The 18,345-nt window shown below is 41.2% G+C and overlaps 1 protein-coding gene across 2 annotated transcripts in view; it reads left to right on the top strand.

Moving 5' to 3' along the window:
* The window catches only part of CCDC81 (coiled-coil domain containing 81), a 42,405-nt gene that overhangs the window by 14,517 nt on the left and 9,543 nt on the right, over positions 1-18,345 (top strand). For both annotated transcript variants that reach the window (XM_070782862.1, XM_019955359.2), the window contains 7 exons: positions 2,928-3,007; positions 5,661-5,782; positions 9,626-9,749; positions 12,425-12,518; positions 12,940-13,086; positions 13,741-13,845; positions 16,600-16,772. In XM_070782862.1, the coding sequence (XP_070638963.1) occupies positions 2,928-3,007; positions 5,661-5,782; positions 9,626-9,749; positions 12,425-12,518; positions 12,940-13,086; positions 13,741-13,845; positions 16,600-16,772 (845 nt within the window). The remainder of the gene's footprint in view (positions 1-2,927; positions 3,008-5,660; positions 5,783-9,625; positions 9,750-12,424; positions 12,519-12,939; positions 13,087-13,740; positions 13,846-16,599; positions 16,773-18,345) is intronic.

The raw sequence follows: 18,345 nt of genomic DNA, 5'->3' as shown, positions 1-18,345 counted from the left end.
TTTGTCAGTTGCTTCGTTTGCTATTATTTTCTCCCATTCTGAAGGCCGTCTTTCCACCTTGCTTATAGTTTCCTTTGTTGTGCAAAAGCTTTTAAGTTTAATTAGGTCCCATTTGTTTAGTTTTGCTTTTATTTCCAATACGCTGGGAGGTGGGTCATAGAGGATCCTGCTGTGATTTATGTCAGAGAGTGTTTTGCCTATGTTTTCCTCTAGGAGTTTTATAGTTTCTGGTCTTACATTTAGATCTTTAATCCATTTGAATTTATTTTTGTGTATGGTGTTAGAAAGTGTTCTAGTTTCATTCTTTTACAAGTGGTTGACCAATTTCCCCAGCACCACTAGTTAAAGAGATTGTCTTTTCTCCATTGTATATTCTTGCCTCCTTTGTCAAAGATAAGGTGTCCATATGTGCGTGGATTTATCTTTGGGCTTTCTATTTTGTTCCATTGATCTATATTTCTGTCTTTGTGCCAGTACCATACTGTCTTGATGACTGTAGCTTTGTAGTAGTGCCTGAAGTCAGGCAGGTTGATTCCTCCAGTTCCATTCTTCTTTTTCAAGATTGCTTTGGCCTATTTGAGGTTTTTTGTATTTCCATACAAATTGTGAAATTATTTGTTCTAGTTCTGTGAAAAATCCCGTTGGTAGCTCGATAGGCATTGCATTGAATCTATAGATTGCTTTGTGTAGTATACTCATTTTCACTATATTGATTCTTCCAATCCATGAACATGGTATATTTCTCCATCTATTTGTGTCCTCTTTGATTTCTTTCATCAGTGGTTTATAGTTTTATATATATAGGTCTTTTGTTTCTTTAGGTAGATATATTCTTAAGTATTTCATTCTTAAGTGAATGAAATTGTGAAACTTTTAAAAAATCTTTTATTTTGTTTTGGGGTGATAGTTTCAGGTGAACAGTGAAGGGATTTGGCCATACATATACATGTATCCATTCTCCCCCAAACTCCCCTCCCATCCAGGCTGTCACATAGCATTGAGCAGAGTTCTAGGTGCTATATATACAAATAGGTCCTTGTTGAGAACTAATTGAATCTGAATGTACTAATTTGGGATGGATGGATTGGATTATCATGAATGTTATATAATCTTGTGACCCATAGAACAAAAGCCTGACTTTCTTTTTTTTTTTTTTAAAGAAAGAGCTATGAAAGAAAATGTTATACATATGGTTTAATTCTCCCTTCTGATTTATCCTTTTGTGGTGCTCTGGGATGGGGGTTTAGGAGATGGAGTCATGCCTACTTAGGCCCTTGGTGTTTTCTCCACATCCTGGCTTCATACAGGATGGCTCAGAGGGATGCCAACCCTGTGTGTGCAGAGTGGAGACACACACACGTGAGTATCACCCTCTCGTTTTTATTAAAACACGGGCAGGATGTGCAAAATCAGAAACAAGGCCAAAGTGCTGCTCCATCTCTCACCCTCAGGGATTATGCAGAGCTTTGTAAGCTTTGATACATGTTTAAAAGACAGGATAATGCTTCATTTGGCCTGCTGTACTCTAAGATGTACCTTTTAAGGCGAGTTTTCCAAAAGAACTGCTCTTGATGGATATCCTATAAAAAAAGCTCTATAGGCCAAAGCACATAGGTATGTTAAAGTACCTGAGAAGTCTGGCTGGAAAGAAGCAGCTTTAACTGCCTGTAAGTATTTAATCATGGAACTTTAGGTTGAGTCAATATTCATTAATACCTGTAAAACGCATTTCGGGAAACTGCTGTAAAGTTGTGAGAGTGACTGTTTTTTCCCTAAATGTTCCATAACGTAAACCCGAGTGCTGTCTTGTAGAAGAGTTCTCTTAGGAAGTTGTGTGCTAATTTCAGTGATGCTGCGTTAGCTCAAAATATTTTTAAAACTTAGATCTTTAGAATCTCCTTCAAAGCCTTTTGTAAACCACATCATTAATCCAAAAAGAATAATTTTACCTGTTATTCTATACTAGTATAATTTAATAATGTGATTATTATATATAATATACAATTATTAAATATTTTATAAATTATATTATAAATACGATTTGTAGATTATAATAAATATATATTATTTATAATAATTGTAATTGTCACTATTTGTGGAGTGCTTTTATGTGCTAGCCACTTATATATAGTACCTCCTAAAAGTCCTGTGAATTTGATCCCACATATCTAGGGTCTAAAGCTTTATAGCTGTTGTTGTTCAGTCCCTCAGTCATGTCTGACTCTTTGTGACCCCATGGACTGCAGCATGCCAGTCTTCCCTGTCCTTCACTATCTTCCAGAGCTTGCTCAAACTCATGTCCCTTGAGTGGATGATGCCATCCAACCATCTCATCCTCTGTCACTCCTTTCTCCTTTTGCCCTCAGTCTTTCCCAGTGTCAGGGCTTTTCCAATGAGTCAGCTCTTTGCATCAGCTGGCCAAAGTATTGGAGATTCAGCATCAGTCCTTCCAAAGAATATTCAGGGTTGATTTCCTTTAGGATTGACTGGTTTGATCTTCTTGCGTTAGCAGTGTGGGGATTTAAGCATGAGGATAGCTGACTCCAAAGTCCTTCTCTCAGCTACCCAGTTTTAGAGTTATTTGGGTCAAGAGTGGAACTAGCCAGCTTGCTCGTATTCCTGAGAGTTTCAAGAAGTTGGCTGTCCTCTTAAAGATGAGGAACTGTCAACCCTGAGGGCAGTTTCCAAGGAGGAAATGGTTTGAGAAAAGGCAGCATCAATGAAATTGGGATGGGACCAAGCAAGGTGACTTCTTTGATAAATGAGATCATTCTTCATTGGATGTTAAGTTCTAGACTTTAAGCCCTAAACAGAAATAACAGTGGAGGGTATCATGGTAGTCTGAGGCTTTTGACCAGCCTGTGGCTCTGATTGTCTGTGTCCTGGACCACAGCCCAAATGTAACCTGTCTTTTTCCCTGTCCCCAGAGGCCTGACACAGTGGACTCAGTGTTGTCTAGCAGAGAGAACTTGGGGAAGCGACCCAGCAACGTGCTTGCATTTCCAAGGTCAGTGCTTTCCTCTATAGGTTCCTCCGGGCGTGGCCGTCCTTGCAGACCTGTTGATGGAATTGGACAGTGTTTCGCACCTGAATTCTCTAGCTCATGCTCTATCTAGTGCAGCTCTCTCTTGCTCTCTCTCTGTGTTCCAGCAAATGAATTTATTGTATGCACTTTCTGTAGTTAAAAAACAATGGACACTTAGAATACTTAAAAAAAAAAAAAAAAAAAAACCAACTCTTGGTTCCCTGGGAATTCTCTTACTGCCTCCCACCAACCTTAGTCCTTGCAAGTATCAGTAAAATTTTTCTCATCCACTAGGCTTTCTTCTACCTTTCACCCCTTCCTCTGACCTAGTCCCTTCCTCATCATGCACTCTAGACTAACAGTTGTCTAAGATTTGATTTTTACCACGGAAGGGGCTAGACAAGGTATAGCTTCACCCCAACAGCATAGTGAGTGTTTTCAATGGCTGCTGATGCTGCTGAATATAATAATGATAATGATAACAACAATGATAATATTACAATGACAATAATAATAGCAATCATCTATGGAGCACTTACTAGTTGCCAGATATTGTTAAGCCCTTAATAGTCTTGCATTTAATCTTTACTACAACCACTTGAGATATGTATTATAATTTTATAAAGGAGCAAAATTAATTATAACTTTAATTCTATTTTTAATTAAAAATTTTATTGAAGTATAGTTCATTTGCAATGTTGTGTTAGTTTTTGGTGTTCAGCATGTAGTTTTAATTCTTTTTTTTTTTTTTTAACAAGTGAAGTATCACTCCAGTTAGTTTAGTTGCTCAGTTGTGTCCAACTCTTTGCGACCCCATGAACCTCAGCACACCAGGCCTCCCTGTCCATCACCAACTTCCAGAGTTTACTCAAACTCATGTCCACTGAGTCAGTTATGCCATCCAACCATCTCATCCTCTGTTGTCCCCTTCTCCTCCCACCTTGAATCTTTCCCAGCATCAGGGTCTTTTCCAATGAGTCAGTTCTTTGCATCAGGTGGCCAAAATATTGGAGTTTCAGCTTCAGCATCAGTCCTTCCAGTGAATATTCAGGACTTACTTCCTTTAGGATGGGCTGGTTGGATCTCCTTGTTGTCCAAGGGACTCTCAAATGTATTCTCCAACACCATAGTTCAAAAGCATCAATTCTTCAGCACTCAGCTTTCTTTATATTCCAACTCTTACATCAATACATGACTACTGGAAAAACCATAGCTTTGACTACATGGACCTTTGTTGGCAAAGTAATGTCTCTGCTTTTGAATATGCTGTCTAGGTTGGTCATAATTTTTCTTCCAAGGAGCAAGCATCTTTTAATTTCATGGCTGCAGTCACATCTGCAGTTTCAGGATGCAGCATTAAAAGCACTTCAATAGGAGTCAGGAGAGTTGGGTTTTATTTCCAGTTTGGTCATTACTTACCCATTATGAGCTCTTAATCATATTTTTAATCTTAATTGCTGTGCCACTAACTACTATGCATTTTGGGGAAAGGAAGTTTGGGAAATAGTAAACTATTTCCCAAAATAGTTTTCTCATTTTTTTTGTCTCAGAGTATTTTCTCATATTTTTTGGGGGGGGGGGGGGAGGGGAGGAGGGGGAGGGCGTCTGTGACATCCTCTTCCGTTTGTTGGTTTGGAACCAGTCCTTCCTGGAAAAGCTATAGGATACAGACCTCAGCATAATCAGTGTGAGGGGAGAATAAGCATTAAAGATTAATTAGTCCAGCCTCTTCATCCTCCAGATGAAATGATTACGCAGCAGGGGGCCCAGTCGGAAACCGTGGCCCCTGACCGTCTCAGTGCTGTTTCCACTGCAGCATGTTGTCTAACCCATTAAACAGAAATCCACGGATTCAAAATAACTTTATTTTGATTGTATTTTGGGAGGCAGATTTGGCTGTCCCCTTGGACATAGTTTGGCTTAAGCACTCCAGGAGGGAAATAATTGTAGTTAGTTAAGGGACAGATGGACGGGCCTGTCCATTAGAGAGCCTGGCAATGGACAGGAGGGCTCGAATCCTCAAAGCAAATGTAGGCGTTTCCTTTATGTGAAGCTTGCCCTCTGAATGTACTGCAAGCACCATGCCCGCCCCACCCTTCCTTCCCACCTCTAACCCAGCACCCCATTCCTGGGACCAGAGAAAAGCTGCAGTTACTGACATCAGCTAAATAAACCTCTTCCCCCTCGCCTTTGTAAGCCCCTCACTTTTGCCTGGGGAGAGGATGGAGCAGTGAGGAGGAGGAAGAGGGAGGAGAGGAGTGCTCACTTCTGGGCATACCCTGCCTACCAGTCCCTGAATCCATGCCTCCAAGTTATCCAGTGGCCATCATCCACTGTTTCAGGACTGTGGCATCTGCTTACAGAGCTAGAAAAGACAAATGAATCCAAGCTGAAATAAAACCCAAAAACTTTAATCCAGGCCTTCAGAGCAGTTTATCTATATAAGAGCTTCTTTGGGTTGGGAAGGGTCTTGGTTGGCTCCCAGGCTTAACCTCAAAGAGAATGAGTCCATGATTCGTACTCAGCGAATAAAAGCACTTCTCCTCCTTGAGGCACGTAAGCTTATTTCATTCAGAATCCATCAGCTAACTTGGCTTTACACATTCGCCTATGGACACATCTTGGCTCATTCCAGGATTGAGCTCAAGGAGATGGAGAACAAACCACCTATGGAGACCATTGCAGAAGAAGATGGACAGAATGAACAGAAGAAGGACAAATTAAAAGACCAGTCAGACAAAGAAGAGGGTGTCCCAGGTAGGTCATTGATTTCTGGGTATAATCTGTTCCTCTTTACTACTTGTGAGCCACACCATATTGCTTAGCAACTCTGATGGTCAAAATAAAGTTCATTTTGTGAATAATCATTGTATTCTTCTCTCTAACAAACATCTCCTATTCCTGGAATCCTGTATCTCACCCTAACCATTTTATGACACTCAGACTTTTAGACTGTGATCTCTTTGCTGACTCCCCACTACTCAAAACTCAGCTGCCTGGAAGATCTAGGCAGGTAACATAAATGCATGAACTGGGCTGGATGTCACATAGTAGGGAGACATGTATCAATATTTTTTATGAAAAATGAAGAGTGGTAGTTTTACATCTTTGACACCTGGATTTATAGAAGATAGCAGATTCTCATATCTGTGTCATCATATAATCTGTTGTAATATATTGTTTTGGTTGGGGCATGTGAGGAAAATCCTAGGACTTCAAAGACTTTTTGAAAGACTCCTAGGGGTTCCCAGGGGTTGCCAGACTATATACTTGGAGACTTATTCCTCTAGCAGATTATTGATTTGTGGAAATGTAAGCCAGTTCAGTTCAGTCGCTCAGTCATGTCCGACTCTTTGTGACCCCATGAATTGCAGCACACAAGGCCTCCCTGTCTATCACCAACTCTTGGAGTTCACTCAAACTCACATCCATCGAGTGGGTGATGCCATCCAGCCGTCTCATCCTCTGTCGTCCCCTTTTCTTCCTGCCCCCAATCCCTCCCAGCATCGGGGTCTTTTCCAATGAGTCAACTCTTCGCATGAGGTGGCCAAAGTACAGGAGTTTCAGCTTCAGCATCATTCCTTCCAAAGAATACCCAGGACTGATCTCCTTTAGAATGGACTGGTTGGACCTCCTTGCAGTCCAAGGGACTCTCAAGAGTCTTCTCCAGCACCACAGTTCAAAAGCATCAATTCTTTGGTGCTCAGCTTTCTTCACAGTCCAACTCTCACATCCATACATGACTACTGGAAAAGCCATAGCCTTGACTAGACAGACCTTTGTTGGCAAAGTAATGTCTCTGCTTTTGAATATGCCATCTAGGTTGGTCATAACTTTCCTTCCAAGGAGTAAGCGTCTTTTAATTTCATGGTTGCAGTCACCATCTGCAGTGATTTTGGAGCCCCCCAAAATAAAGTCTGCCACTGTTTCCACTGTTTCCCCATCTATTTCCCATGAAGTGATGGGACCAGATGCCATGATCTTCGTTTTCTGAATGTTGAGCTTTAAGCCAACTTTTTCACTCTCCTCTTTCACTTTCATCAAGAGGCTTTTCAGTTCCTCTTCACTTTCTGCCATAAGGGTGGTGTCATCTGCATATCTGAGGTTATTGATATTTCTCCTGGCAATCTTGATTCCAGCTTGTGCTTCTTCCAGCCCAGCTTTTCTCATGATGTACTCTGCATATAAGTTAAATAAGCAGGGTGACAATATACAGCCTTGACGTACTCCTTTTCCTATTTGGAACCAGTCTGTTGTTCCATGTCCAGTTCTAACTGTTGCTTTCTGACCTGCATACAGATTTCTCAAGAGGCAGGTCAGGTGGTCTGGTATTGCCACTTCTTTCAGAATTTTCCACAGTTTATTGTGATCCACACAGTCAAAGGCTTTGACATAGTCAATAAAGCAGAAATAGATGTTTTTCTGGAACTCTCTTGCTTTTTCCACGATCCAGCAGATGTTGACAATTTGATCTCTGGTTCCTCTGCCTTTTCTAAAACCAGCTTGAACATCTGGAAGTTCACAGTTCACGTATTGCTGAAGCCTGGCTTGGAGAATTTTGAGCATTAGTTTACTAGCGTGTGAGATGAGTGCAAATGTCAGCCAAGTGGTAGCAAATTGCCTGATTTTTCAAGAGAAGCAGAGATCCTGACTTGTGAAATCTATTAATTGTTTTTATTTAATTTATTTTAATTGGAGGATAATTATTTTACAATATTGTGATGGTTTTGCCATACATCAGCATGAATCAGCCACAGGTATACATGTGTCCCCTCCCATCCTGAACCCCCCTCCCACCTCCCTCCCCACCCCACCCCTCTGGGTTGTCACAGAAGACCAGCTTTGGGTGCCCTGCTTCATGCATCAAAGTTGCCCTGGTCATCTCTTTTACATGTGGTAAGGTATATGTTTCAATGTTATTCCCTCAAATCATCCCACTCTTGCCTTCTCCCACTGAGTCCAGTGTTCACTACTAATTGACATTCCAAAAAAAATGCTAACTAGGCCAAACAAAACATTTATCAATGGGTAAATGTTGGCTTGTGAATGTTGGTTTTGTGACATGTGGCCTACAGGATTACACATCAGCTTTTAGCCTGATAGATGCTTTCATTCTTTAGCTTCACTTGTCAGTTTCCTATGGACTCTTTCTAGAGTTAAATTGTCTGTTCATCTTCTCCTAACATGCCTTGCTCTGCCTTGACTTCAAGCTTTTGTTCACTCTTCTCCTGCCTGGAATTCCCTTCCTTTTCTTACAGTCTATCCCAATCCTACTCTCCTCTTATCAACCTTTTTTTTTTCTTTTTAAATTAATTTTCATTGGAGTACAGTTGCCTTACAGTGTTGTGTTAGTTTCTACTCAAGAGCACAGTGACTGAGCTGTATCTGTACATATATCCCCTATTGCTTGGGCTTCTTTCCCATTCAGGCCACCACAGTGATTGCATTAAGTAGTACTCCCTCTTCTATTCAGTGTGTCCTCATTCATTATCTATTTTATACTTGGCATCAGTAGTACTGGAGTACATAGTACAGTACCATAGTATAGTACCATAGTATAGTAGTATTAGTACTGGAGTACATTGTATAGTACAAGAGTATAGTAGTATTAGTACTGGAGTACATAGTATAGTACCATAGTATAGTAGTATTAGTACTGGAGTACATAGTATAGTACCATAGTATAGTAGTATTAGTACTGCAGTACATAGTATAGTACCATAGTGTAGTAGCATTAGTACTGGAGTACATAGTATAGTACCATAGTCTAGTAGCATTAGTACCGGATAGACTGTAGCCTACCAGGCTCCTCTGTCCATGGGATTTTCCAGGCAATAATACTGGAGTGGATTACCATTTCCTTCTCCAGGGTATCTTCCCAACCCAGGGCTCGAACCTGGGTCTCCCACATTGTAGACAGACACTTTACTGTCTGAGCCACCAGGGAAGTTCTTGTACATAGTATAGTACCATAGTATAGTAGTATTGGGATATGTCCACCCCAGTCTTCCGGTTCCTTCCGCCCCTCACTCTTTCCCCCTTGGTGTCTGTATGTTTGTTCTCTATGTCTGTGTCTCTATGTCTCTTAGTAGCCCTTTCACATTTCACTTCCTCCATGGAAACTTCTCTCATCAATGGATTCTGAACTGGCTCCCTTCATCTCCTCTGTCAGACTTAAAGATGGCACCATTTATCTGAGATTCAGATATTCTGCATCCTTGTCCTGAGTTGCTATTTATATAATGTGTATAAAACACTTAGTATTTTTAGCAGGTGGAAAGACCTCCACAACTGAGAGCTCTTGTGTTTTCTGTTTGTATCTTATTTTTCCTCTCCAACTATATTTATTGAAAGATCTTCAAGGGCAGAGACTTGCCTCTTGTATTTTTTAAAGTGCCCAGCCAGAGCCTTTACATGTAATAACTATACAGCAAAATAGATATTTTAACCACACTAGGGCCAAGGGACAATAATTTAAAATGAGAAAGTGCATTTTATGTGAAAATTTTCCCAAGTAAAATTATGAGTTTTTAAAATCTGTGTTACGTACAAACCACTGATTTAGAGTTAAAAGGAAACTCGCTTTCATTCATTCTACAGAGATTTTATCACCCAAGACAGCTCGAGATAGACCAGCTGTCTCTTCTGTCAAAGGGACAAATGTCCGTTTGCCAAATAAACTGGAGCAGAATGGGAGTGGTGGGAGGAATATGAACCTTGAAAGGTAATGCACTGGGTATTTTTTTTCTGTTGCATTTTACTAAATGTATTTTCACGCCCTTTCTTGATGTAGGGAATTTTAAATAAGCATTCATTTTTTCATTCATTCCTTCACCCACTATTCCTGATGCCACATTCTAGCATCTAACATACACTTGCATGCCAGGTGATGAAGGTGGTAATGATGACCAGCACTCACAACCTGTGGGAAAACCAGAGTAATAAGTTATGATTCAGTAGGATAAATGCTACCACGGAGGTGGAAACAAAACAGCACAGAGGAAGAAACATCTAACTTCCCTTATGAATTCTGGAAAGCCTCTCTTGTTTTCTGTGTGTGGATATTATAATATGATACAGGTTCATGTTTAGATCAAATTGGAAAGCATTTTTGCCAAACATGGCTTTGTTGTTGTTTAGTTACTAAGTTTGGCGACTCTTTGCAACCCCATGGGCTGCAGCACACCAGGCTTCCCTGTCCTTCACCAACTCCCAGAGCTTGCTCAAACTCAGGTCCGTTGAGTCAGTGATGCCATCCAACCATCTCATCCTCTGTCGTTCCCTTCTTCTCCTACCTTCAATTTTTCCCAGCATCAGAGTCTTTTCTAATGAGTCAGTTCTTTGCATTAGATGGCCAAACTGTTGGAGCTTCAGCTTCAGCATCAGTCCTTCCAATGAATATTCAGGGTTGATTTCCTTTGGGATTCTAATTCCGAATTATTAGTGATTCCTAGTAAAGTTTTCCTATAGAAGTTGACTAATCAACCAATGTTTTTTTCTTGTTTGTTTGTTTTTGTTTGTGTGCTGATTACTAAAGTAATATGCATTTGTCAAAGAAATTTTAGAAGAAATGAGAAAAGCAAGAGATACAAAAACAATCACCCATAGCACACCAAACAGAAGAAGTTTTCTGTAATATTATGGGTGTATATCCTTCATTTCAATGCACATATATTATAACACGGACATATATTTATACTTTAAACATGTACATACATTTTAAAGAAAACTGAGATTATATCATATGAACCTTTGCTATACTTAACAATTTAAGTGGTGATTATTTCCCTATGGCTTTAAATATTCTAAAACATGAACAAATGATTTCTTATCTCATTTATTAAACCTTTTGTTTAACAAATCTCCTGTATACATAGATGATTTTTAGTTTTTTATAAATGTTGAAACAAATATAATCACATAATTCTTTGCACACACCTGCATATTCTACAGGAAAGAAGCTTTAAAGTGAAATTTCAGAGATAAGTGATGAGTCCATTTTTCATGTTTTTGATATGCATTACCAATCATCTTCAGGGCTTCTGAAGTGGTGCTAGTTTTAAAGGACCCACCAGCCAAAGCAGGAGATGTAAGAGATGTGGGCTTGATCCCTGGGTCGGGAAGATCCTCTGGAGGAGGGCATGGCAACCTGCTCCAGTATTCTTGCCTGGAGAATCCCATGGACAGAGGAGCCTGGTGTAGTACAGTTCATGGGGCTGCAAAGAGTCAGACACAACTGAAGTGACTTGGCATGCATGCACCATGCACCAGTTACCCTTAGGTAGACGATACCAAAAATTATCTTCCCAGTAACAGAAATATGAAGAACTGCTGTGTTCTCTGTAGCTTTGCTAATACTGGATATGGCTCCCATTCAATGGCTGCATTCTCAATGGCTCCCTCTTCATTCTTCGATGGCTCCCATTCTCACCCAGGGTGAAAGCTAAAGTCATTACCATGGCCTTCAATATCTTGCCTGATCTCTGATCTCTCTCTTACTTCCTCCAGCCACAGACATGCTCCCACTTCAAGTCCTTAGCACTCATTTGCTCCACTAGATTCTTTTCCATCAGATATCTGATTATTATTATTATTTTACTGCCTTCAAGTTGCTCAAATTTCACCTTTCTGGTGAGAATTTCCCTGGACATTTTATTCATGATTTAATACTCCATTCCTCCAGCATTGCATGGTATTTATCACCATCGAACAGACTATATAATTCATTCATCTTGTTTATTGACTGTCCACTCCCGTCAGCATGTTAATTCCATGAGGACAGAGCTTTTTTTTGTATGTGTGTTTTGTTCTTCAGTGCCTCTCCCATGCTGAGAGCAGTACACTTAGTAACACTCAATAAATTTTTGTAGAATGAGTAAGTTTTATCCCAATTTCACTGAATTGGTAACTGAGACTTTGTATAATTACCCAGTTTGTCTAATGCCAGTCAGCTTCTAATAAAAAAAGCTGGGTTTTGAACCTGAATTTATCTGATATAAAGGTTAGGTTTTTAATCTCTATACATGTAGATACTCTAAAGAAAACTGCTGAGATATTTTTTATTTTCTTATATTTATTTGTGCATGCATGCTTAGTCACTTCAGTCACGTCTGACTCTTTGCAACCCTATGGACTGCAGACCACCAGGCTCCTCTGTCCATGGGATTCTCCAGGCAGGGTCACTGGAATGGGTTGCCATGCCCTCCTCCTGGGGATCGACCCATCCCAGGGATCGAAGCTGCATCTTTTATGTCTCCTGTATTGGTAGGCTAGTTCTTTACTACTTGTGCCATCTCGGAAGCCCTCTTATATTTATACTTGTTTCTAAAATTATCATTCATCATTGATTATAATTGATGTTATACATTAATATTAATTAATGTTGCATTGTTTTTATAGTGCATCATTTCCAGGTGGACTGAAAAATGATCATGCAATGAAGCCTAAAATTTCTCCAGGCACTTCTTGCAAGGACCATCATAGGGCAGGACAGGTACAGTGTCTTCAAAGAAACAGAGCCCAGACAGAATCTCCTTCTGACTTCTGTTTCTCAAAGAGAATTTGAGGAATTGCTCTTTCTTTAATACACGGGTATGGCTTAAGTACACAGGACCTATAATGGGACTGTGATAAATATATCTACTAGTCAAAATCTACTAGTTAACAGAAATAGGTCTGGGAAATCTTTAATTTTCAGTTGCTTTAAACACATCTGTTCAAGTAAGAGTTGAATAAATCCTCTGGAATATTTGTGGGGCCCTCTCTGAAAAATCCCATTTGGATAATATCATGAATACATCCTTTTATGAAGTCTACTTCTTGACACCCCTAGCCTTTGGAGAGCTTGGGAAGGAAATGCAGAGCAAAAAAAGTAAAAGGTAAAAATCAATTTGCCCTAAAACTCGATGTTATAGGAAATGTGTTACATATGCTTGCAACGAGCACAGCGAAATTCCCCGCTGTACTACACCGAGGAGAGGAGGAGGAGAGAGATGGAAGATGAGCAACTCATCCAGGAGTATCTCGTGTTGAAAGACCAAGAGACCATCTTCAAAGAGCAGGTACTTCCGCACCTCAGTTAAGGAGTGTTTAACATGGGGCAGGAGAACATGATTATCAAACGCCATTTAAAAAGCTCCAGCGTGTAGCTTGACGGTGGTGTATTTAATCATTTACCTACTGCTGAATTCAAACTTAGGTTATGTCCAAGTTTTCACTAATAATAAACAGCCCGGGGATGAATATCCATGTAGTTGGTGTTTACACCTGCTACTGATTTTTTTCCCCTCCCTGAGGACTGAGTTTTAAAGGTGGAATTCCTGGATGTATGTGGCTTTATTTTTGATTTACATGAAATATAACCCCAGGCAAGTCTTCTCCCTTCAGGTGGCCTGTCTTGAGTAAAGATGGAATGGCACCTTCATCTTTGCTCTATCCTGATTTCTGAACTTTTCAATAACTGGCTCTGCGGCCTTCTTGCGATATCATAGGGAACCATTCCTGAAACCTTCGTTCCTTCTTACGATCCCTGTAGAAGTGGTGCCTAGAGTCCAAGAATGGGAAACAAAAGCCCACTTTAAAAAAAATATATAAACACATCAGAAAGTACCATTACCTCCCAAAGGCAGGTTTCTACCTTAGTTGGGTTATTTTAATGTAGTAGAATTAAATTTTTAAAGACTCTATTTCAACATGTAATGATTTTTTTTTCAAAGATGAGAAATCTGGCTAGTAGAGAACAGAATCAAAAGAATGCCGCCTATAATCTTGGAGTTGCTGAAGCTATACGGATCCACAAGAATGAGAAACCTGAATTTTATGTAAGAATCTATTCAAAATTTCTGTTGCTGATACCTGCCATAGTTGTGAGCATTGGGGTCTACTCATACTGCATGTTGTGCCATTTTTAAAAAGTGGTAAATCGGTGCAGGGGTGAAGTTTCCTTCTAAGCAGGAGTGGTCCACTGTCTGCCTCCGCATGTCACGCTCACAATACTGTCCCTGTTGTGGGTCACTACAGTGCTTGTCACAGATGGTGATTCTCAGCTGGGACCTGGGAGAGGTGGGGTTAGGAGAACAGTATATTAATTCCTGCCCCAGGATTAGATGGTCTAAATAGAGAACAAGTATCTCCCGGGAGCTTGCTGGAAATACAGAATCTAGGGTGCCACCTCACACCTCACAGAATGAGAATCTACATTTCAATAAGATATTTAGGTGATTTGTAGCTTCCTTAAGTTTGAGAGGGGCTTCCCAGGTGGCTCAGTGATAAAGAATCTGCCTGCCAATGTAAGAGATGCAGGTTCAGTCTGTGGGTTTGGAAGATCCCCTGGAGAAGGGCGTGGCAACCCACTCTAGTATTCTTGCTTGGAGAATCCTACGGACAGAGGAGCCTGGTGGGCTACAGTCCATGGGTTCGCAAAAGATCTGGACACGACTGAAAGACTAAGCAATAAGTTTGAGAAGTCCAGCTTCAGATGGAGGTCAGCCACCTGCCTTGCCATTAATTGTTTTCAATCATGATGTGCCCACCTTTATTTCTGCTTGTTCTTGCTTCTTTTTACCTCACTATCTAGGTAATGTGACACTCTGGATGTACACCTAATAAAATAGATTTTCTTTATTTAACATCAGACATTTCATTGAATTATTTTGTGCTGGCCACTGTACCAGTAGCTAAGAATACAAGGATGAAGAATAAGACAAAGTCCCTCTCTAAAGACATTTCAGGATAATGGGGGAAACAGATTTAAAGAGACAAGAGTGTGATAAACTAAATGCTATGATAAATCTTTGAACAGGGCAGAGAAGGGAGTCACTTAACTGAAACCAGAGATCTGGGAAGACTTCCTGGCATACAGGAGTTAGGTCAAGAAGTGAATGGAGGCAAAACCTTCCGGTCAGGGGCAGCAGGGAGTGAGGAAGAGAGAGCACCATGCTTTTGAGCTGTAGGCCCGATCTCTCTCTCCTCTTAGGTAGATTTAAGGTTCAGATTATATGTTTATCACTGCCCAATTTGAATCTCCTCTTTGTTATAACTGTAGATGCTTAAAGTGAAACAGATCAAAACAGAAGTTTCGATTCCCCTTCTCAACCTGTTCTTCTCCCAGCCTTCCCATTTTAGCAAGTGGCATCACCAGCCAGACAGTTTCATGCACCCTTACCTAAAGTGATCCCAGATCCCTTCTCCTCCGTCCCGCCTTATCCAGCCATCTTCAAGCCCACTTGCCTTCACCTCCAAAATGTATCCAGCATCTCTTCACCTTCAATGGTACCCAACCCTAGCCCAAGCCGCATTTCTAGAAGGTCCAACTTTTGTGATGCTTTCCTAGTTAGGCTCGAGGCCTGCCTTCCTACAATCTAGTCTCTACATAGAAGCCAAAGTGATCTTTTAAAACTGTTCACCAGAACAGATCATTCTCCATATAGAGCTTCTAATGGCCTTCCACTGAATTAAAATAAGCCTAAACACCTGACCTTGACCTCTCACATCCCCCTGGTTTGGCCCACCTCTCTCTTTGAGCCCGCCTGCCGTGTTTTCCCCCTGCTCACTATGCCTCGGCCATGTAGACCTTCTTTCTGCTTGTTTTCGTCTAGGGTCTTTGCACTTGCTTTCCTTCTGTATGGGTCCCTGATGTTTGCAGTGGAGGTGACCCAGTTACCACCTTAATAAAAGCCTTCCCTAATAACCAGTTAACCCCGTTCCCATCCAGTTACTTGCTATGACAAAGACCTCATAGCACCTTGCTGCTGTTCAGTCACTAGGTCATGTCCAACTCTTGTACAACCCCAAGGACTGTAAGCCCACCAGGCTCCTCTGTCCATGGGATTTCCCAGGCAAGAATACTGGAGTGGAATGCCATTTCCTTCTCCAGGGGAATCTTCCTGACCCAGGGATGGAACCCGCATCTTACGCATTGGCAGGTGGATTCTTTTCCATTGAGCCGTGAGGAAGCCCTCATAGCACACATTAATTTCTTAAATTATCTGTGCACTGTTCCTTGTTGACTGGCTGTCTCTGGCACCAGCGTGTGGGATCAGTGAGAGTGAGGCTCTCTGTTGGTCTCTGTTCTTGGTCACGGCTGGGTTCCCTGTGTTGAGAGTGGCCAGGCCCAAGTAGGTGCTATATTCTCCTTCTTCCACCCCCTTGCATTCCTGCTGATGCTTCTGCACTCACTCAATTCCTTCTTTCAGTACGAATGTGTACGTACAAGTGGAGGACCTACTCCGTGAAGTCCTTTTTCATCTCCCTCTCAGTTATGGGGCTGTGGTCAGTACTATTCAGATTCATCCTTAAGTGTGCTCGTATTAATCTGTGGGTCACTAGCTATTTGCCACGTTGAAGACTGGGCAAATATGATAACTTAATGTTTTCTGGTTGACATTTTCTGAATGATTACCTTTGTTCTTTGATGCTTTTTGGAGAAGGAAATGGCAGCCCACTCCAGTGCTCTTGCCTGGAAATTCCCATAGACGGAGGAGCCGGGTAAGCTACAGTCCATGTAACTTCACTTTCACTTTCTTTGATGCTTTCTATGATTCTAGAATAAATGAGTTGCTTCGCTTTCATTCTAGAAATCCTTCCTGTTTGATAAACGGCCACTCAGTCCTGAGATTAATGCTTTTAAGCAAGACGAGTATTCCCAAAGTCTCCTGAAACAAATGGATCACAGACGGGAAAAGGACATAAAGCAAAGGCAAAACAGAGAGCTGATGGACCGCCTGGAACAAGTGCAGCTCACAGAGGAGTGAGTCTCCGAAAGACGGGTTTGGAATGTTCATGGGACACTTCTTCCCCTGTAGGACTGAATCATCGCTGGCAGTCCCGTTAGTACAGCTGTGCGCATTAACCCAGCTAGCAGCCAGTACCATAGCATAACACTTCATTAGAAACGAGAAAAAGCCAGCATTATTATAACTACCATTATAGTAACAATGGCTGCTTAAAATCATTTTGATTACAGAGTATCATTTTGTATTTTTAAGCGAGATATTATTTTTAAACTTTATTAATTTGGCTGCATCGGGTATTCATTGTGGTTTGTGGGCTTCTCTCTAGCTGTGGTGTGCAGGCTCTAGGGCTGCAGCCTTAGCTGCCCCGTGGCATTTGGGACCTTAGTTCCCTGACCAGGGATCCAACCTGCGTCCCCTGCATTGGAAGGCAGATTCTTAACCACTAGACCACCAGGAAAGTCCCCATTTTGAACTGTTTTGTGGTCACTAATCCTTGTACATGGCAGAAAGGACCTGCTTGAGCAGGCTTCATTCCATTATTCCCAGATGACCACAAGGCAAAGCTGAGTTTTATTATAACTAAGAAGGGGGGGTCCCGTGGAACCCAAGGGCAGAAATGTATGGGAGACCCAGGAGGGCTGAAACCAGGGTCTAAAATCCTTGTAAAAAACGCTTTCCATCTGCTAATATCCACAGCTCCTTAGGTGACATTGTCTGTATTCCAGCTGGCACTTGGATGAATTTCAATTCCAAATTTTTAGGAAAGAATCTGATTGGTCCTGCATGGGCTATTGGAGACCTAGGTTAGGGCCAGGGCCACAGAGTTCAAACGTGCTAGAGGGGATACACTTCTGCTACTGGAGAGAAATTAGGGAGGCTGCTGGGGTGAGAGAGAGACCTCCAAAACAAGTAAGCAGCTAGATTCTGTGGCCAAAAAGCTGTTTTCTAGAAAATGCATATGTTTTGTTATATTCATTTTACAGATCATGTGGAGGTGGCATAAAATAGATGCGTGTTACAATAGGAAGATCACTCTTATAAAGGAATCTTGTGATGAATCATTTTATTGTGTTACAGACATTTTCTGCTTTCCTATCTAGATTTTTTAAGCCTGGGGGGAGAAGGGGTGCCTGACTTACTGGCAATGCATTTGGAAAATATGGTTGGTCAGTTGCTTATTCTCTACCTGTCTGTCCTTGTCTGCGGGCTTTCCCAGTGGCTCAGCGATAGGGATCTGCCTGCAATGCAGGAGACCTGGGTCAGAAAGATCCCCCGGAGGAGGAAATGGCAACTCACTCCAGTGTTCTTGCCTGGAGAATCCCATGGTCAGAGAAACCCTGTGGGCTACAGTCTATGGGGTCGCAAAGAGTTGGACACAACTGAAGTAACTTAGCAACAGCATCAGCTGTCCTTGTCTACTAGCTTATGGATTTGGATTTCTTTTTCTTTCTTAAAGTAAAAGTTCCTGGAAGGAAAAAAGTATCACTTTTTGTTGATCAGGTTCTTATTCCTATTAATATTTATTAAACACGTGCTGTTGATGTTAATCTGTGCTACGAAAGACTCTAAGAAACTGTGCCCTCACCT

Source organism: Bos indicus, chromosome 29 (assembly GCF_029378745.1).
Source record: "Bos indicus isolate NIAB-ARS_2022 breed Sahiwal x Tharparkar chromosome 29, NIAB-ARS_B.indTharparkar_mat_pri_1.0, whole genome shotgun sequence".
NCBI classification, from domain to species: Eukaryota; Metazoa; Chordata; class Mammalia; order Artiodactyla; family Bovidae; genus Bos; species Bos indicus.
The sequence above is the reverse complement of the archived record's forward strand: the minus strand, read 5'-3'. Positions and strand labels throughout refer to the sequence as shown.